General features: G+C 40.4%; 1 protein-coding gene across 14 annotated transcripts in view; it reads right to left on the bottom strand.

Moving 5' to 3' along the window:
* Positions 1 to 2000: 2000 nt before the first annotated feature.
* Positions 2001 to 4963, bottom strand: part of Med12l (mediator complex subunit 12L) — a 265230-nt gene continuing 262267 nt past the window's right edge. For all 14 annotated transcript variants that reach the window (XM_074059704.1, XM_074059708.1, XM_074059713.1 and 11 more), the window contains one exon: positions 2001 to 3666. In XM_074059704.1, coding sequence (XP_073915805.1) covers positions 3614 to 3666 — 53 coding nt within the window. In that variant the 3' untranslated portion in view covers positions 2001 to 3613. The remainder of the gene's footprint in view (positions 3667 to 4963) is intronic.

Raw genomic sequence — 4963 nt, 5'->3', positions numbered from 1 at the left:
CATGGAGTAACATTAAAATAAAGTCAACATCTGATCAGAGTTTATTTTTTGGAAGAAGTTTAATAAGAAGCAGCCAAAGGCATGTAGATGAATTTGAGTTACTTTTACAGTATCAGCTTCACAATGGACATGCAAAAAAAGACATGAATAAATGCATTATAAACTGATTGTTTTAATGGATCTCAATACAAGTGTTTAACTTAAGGCACTTTTATTTTGCCAACAAATAAGAGAAAGTGGTCCACTACAAAACAACAAAGGCTACTGCACCTGAATTTCAGTTAGGAATCGGTTTTCCTCTGCAACCCATTGCCTGGCTCCATCCTTTACCTACGTTGCCAGCACAGCACTTGGACCAGAGACAATGAAGACTAAATGCTCAAGCTCTGTAAAACTGCCGTCTAAATGTATAAAGATTTTATAAAGCCTGCAGAAAATAAGCACTGAACTGTTCTGATTAGGACTTACCATTTATTCACACTGAAATTTTCACTGATGGGAAATACAAAAATGTTTTCATAACTGCATTTAAAAACAAATGCAGGCTAACTTTTCCCACATGTAAAAAGCAACCCAACACTTGCACATAATAAAATGTGAAAAGGGATTGATTACATTTGTCCAAATACGCTCATTAAAAAGGTTTTAAAAATGCAATGAAACTCCCTTATAACTTTAAAACCCTAGCCCAGGCACCCCTGGTTTGAAGCTGTTTATAAAGAAAGTTGCTTTACAAGCATTTTCTTTCATTAAATAATTCTTTATGCAGTGGAAAAATGTTTGGGTGAGTCTAGATCTATTATATATAATGAAGTTTCAGTGTATTTAAATTTGATCAATCCTACACAAAATATTAAGGTTAACTCAATGTATTTATATCACACATTTAATTCAGCCTGAATTAATTTGGGGGATACCACAGGATTCATTTTTTTCCCCCTAATTGTAGATCTGGGATTTTCCAGTGTAAGTCCTCCAGCTTCTATTCATCTACTCACCTATCATTTAGGAATTACAGGAGACTTGCAAATTTAAAGAAAAATGCTGTCAGTCTTGTTCAGATTGCCAATCATCTGAGACAGGAGGGAGAAGAATGTCCATGTGTTCTTAGAGAAGCAACTGTCAGCAACCCTGCCCCATGTTGTGTCAGCGGTCACCTGATCTCTACTTCTGGAGCAGTAAAGGTAAAAACAAATGCAGCCCTATTAGGGCTGAGCCTACATGTAAACAGATATATTTAAGGGTGTCTTAGAGGAATTATGAGAGGTGTCCCCAACTCCATCAGATTTCAAGGTCTTATCTTTAAGGGGAGCTGGGGGGGGGTCCCTAAAATAATTACCTTTCTACAATTCACCAAGAAAGTCACCAGGTTCTGCTATGGGGCTTTCCTTGTGACACTTTAATGCACACTAACACATTTGCTAAAAAAAAAAAAAAAAAAAAAAAAGTCTTCCAGGATAGCAAATTAACTGAGAGGAAATGTGATGACTAAGTTAAAAAAAACTCCAGTTGTTCTCCTTCAAATGCACAGTGGAAAAACAGCTCTAGTTTTTTTCTAACTCTTCCACAGTGTGTAGGAATTTTAGGGCCTTACCATGACTTATCTTCCTCACCTTAAAGCAATAAAAAAACAAAAACAAATGACCACAACAAAGGTGTATCCCACAGATTTCCTGTGCAAAATGAGTAATAAATTTGCTCACGCAAAGTGTAAGATGCATATCAAAACTATACCATTACAACACTCCTTCCAGACAGTGTTACTGCTGTTTACAATATTCAGCTACAAAAAGAAGTCTTTCAAACTGAAGATGGTAATTCCAACTACCAATCTGTAACAAGAAACCAACCGGGAAGGGTCAGGACTTGCTTACTAGGCACAACATTTATGGTCTGGAGGTGTCTAATGCATCAAATGGTGGAGTATGCTGGAGGAAAATAACTTCATAAGCCATAAAGGGGGATGCTTGTGAGGAAAACAAACACGATACAAAACCAGCTGAAATGTGAAGAATGTTACTTTATGGAAAAGAAAGGTCTGTGATGTTTTGGCAAAGTCTTTTCCAGTCCTAAGTGAACAGGAAGGAGCACTGGAGAAGTAGTTCACAGTGTACATGGATAACGCACAGAAAAGTGAGCTGACACGGGTCTGAGGTCAAACTGCAGTGAGGATATAAACCATCTACACAATGATTTGCAAGAGAAGTGGTCTCAAGTTGTACTAGCTACATTCAAAATAAGTAGCTCGACATGGTTTGCTCAGTGTAGACAAGTCTGTTCACAGGGTGCTTGATCACATTACACGTAAAATCATAAGGCAAGAAGAAAATGAATGAACAGAACTTGGGAAAATATCCCACAGGTTGTAAAATGCCCTGCAATTTTCACATTCAAAATTTTATGCATCTAAATCTAAAAAAATATTATATGGAATACTCTCAAGTTACACAAACTGGTAATAATTTACTGTATGGTTTTACTCTAATAGGAGCAAATTACCACATACTTGAACAAAGTTAAAATAGTTACTATTTCTTTATAATAAATTTGATGTATAATTTACTTTGTGCTTTTTGCACCAATTTATAAATACAGTATATGCAATACACAACCAAGACTGACACCAACATTAATTATTAAATTCAGAATAGCAAATACTTACCATACAAAATAAAGAGTAAATACACATTTTGTGAAAACCAGACCCTTTTGGACAGGTGGGGGACCAGAGCCTCTGGAAACCATGTCAAGTGTGAGTACTGTGGAATCTCAGACTGCCACAAGGGTTTTTTGTCAAATGACATAATGTTCTGGAGAACTAAAACTTGACAGTCATTTTTGCCCACACGGGCAGCAAATAAACAGAATGGTTCCACTGGGTGTTTTCCAGGCCTTTGGAGTTACTATGGAACCTCCACGCAGACTTTGGTCTACGCTCTTGCCACTGGAAAAATCTGAGTGCAGCTGCTCCTCCTCACGGGCCTACGTGTCGCGGAGTGGCCCTCCAGGAAACTTGAAGAAGTACTAAGCAACAATCTGTTTCAGCACCTTTGACCACAACAAAAGCAAGGTCCTACATAAGTAAGAACAAAGTTTATAAAGTGCTTATGAAATTGCAAACACTTCAAATCACAGCAGTGCAGATAAAAGTCGTCATCCCAGGCAAGTGCGGAGCGATCGGGTCACTTCTCTGAAAGATCCAACATACCCTTCAAGTCAGTGGTTTGGTCTGCCACAGTTTTGGAAAAAGCAAAATGAAAGAACCTCTCATCATTAATGAATACAGGGATATTTCAGCCCACCATAATTCATTCTCTTGGTAAATGAGATTCAGAAACAAAAGCACCAATTCCAGAGGTCAGCTCACACACTCCTCTGCGGTAGGTCTGCATGATACATGTTTTGAGTCTACTTTAAAGTCAATTGTGACAAAACGAAACCACAACTTCTCTGTCACTTTTTGTTTAAATATCTTTGTATGAAATATAGCATAAATATTGGAAAAGAGCAAAGAAATGAAAGACAGAAGGGACATTTCTCAGGATGACTGATTCATTAAATTTCCTTTTCTATTTTTCAGTGCAAACATAAAAGCATGTCTTCTCTTCCACATTCAGAAGTGCGGAGGGTGTCCATAGGGAGTCACTCCTTGCTGTGGCTGGTTACCTAATGAGAAGAAATTCAAGTAAAAATCACAGGTGCAGAATGCAGCAACAGACAAGGCTTCCCGCTCGTCACTGCTCTCGGTAGGGGCCTCAGGTATAATGGAACAGACCAACTGCCAGAGCACAGCACTAGTCCTAAAGGGTCCTGATGCAGGATCCAAGTATTGTCACCAAATTCACAGGACAGTCCCATACTTGCCAAGGCAAGGCCTTAGGGATTAGAGTAAGTGGCCCGCTCCAAGAGTCTCCCTCAGAACAAAGAAATAACTGAAAGTTTCATTTTGAGAGTTGAAAGCTCTCAAAATGTGTATACAAGTAGTTCAGCAATTCTGCTTTAACAGTGATATTATAAAAGGTGAGAAAATTACCTTGCAATGGGCACCTTTCTGCAAATGATCGTACGAATTGTACATGCGTGTATGTACATTGTGCGAGCTGTCTATATGTGTGGACTTACGTGTATGCCTGGGCACATGTGAACAAGCACACAGAAAAAAATAAAGAATGGTTGACGGACACCAAAAATGGCAGACTTAGAAACAGCAATTACTTGCATGCCTCTGGACTGTTTAAATGCAAGTCACAATATAAAGGCTGTGTGGCTGAAGGGTGGCAACTACACTGTCTCCACCAAAGAGTGGGGACAGCAACAACCCGATCTCTGGGGCTGTTTCAGAATTAAGTGCGCTAACACATGCAAGTCACAGTTGCAGGACCGAGAAAGTGGTTGACACCCAATGGACCTATCAGCAGCTGCAGTCCTTGGATGATGGCAGACAGTAAATAAGAGCAGATGTGCTCCACAGTAGCTGTACTTCTAAATACAGGGGAAAAATCTCTGCCTTCCCCCCAACCTGGTATTCACTCTGCCCCTCAGACCCAGGGGAACCAGCTGTCTCCTCCTCTCCGCACAGATGAAAAACTACAAGGTTCAGGGAAGGTAGCCCAGTCAGCACAAGAGTGTAGGTCTACTGACTCAGGGCCAGGATGCTTGGCATGGGGGTTACCATTTCTAAAAGGACTTGTCATCCTGCAACTCCAGCACAGGAGGGACTAGATTCAGGGGAATGCAGCTTGGGCACCAGGGTGAGGGATGAAGGGTGAGCCAGCTGCAGGCAACAGAGCAGGCCATCTGCAATGCTGCAGGTTTGGGCTTCTCTGGGACATGATTAGGATGGGGACAGTGCAGGGTAAAGGACAGCCACTGTTGAGTGCTGGCCTCCAGGTACCCAGCTAATCTTACTCTCTGCATAATGAAGGGTCAGGGCTCCAGGGAGGCCCTAGGTTCTGTCCTTAGC

Source organism: Castor canadensis, chromosome 17, assembly GCF_047511655.1.
Source record: "Castor canadensis chromosome 17, mCasCan1.hap1v2, whole genome shotgun sequence".
NCBI lineage: Eukaryota > Metazoa > Chordata > Mammalia > Rodentia > Castoridae > Castor > Castor canadensis.
The sequence above is the reverse complement of the archived record's forward strand: the minus strand, read 5'-3'. Positions and strand labels throughout refer to the sequence as shown.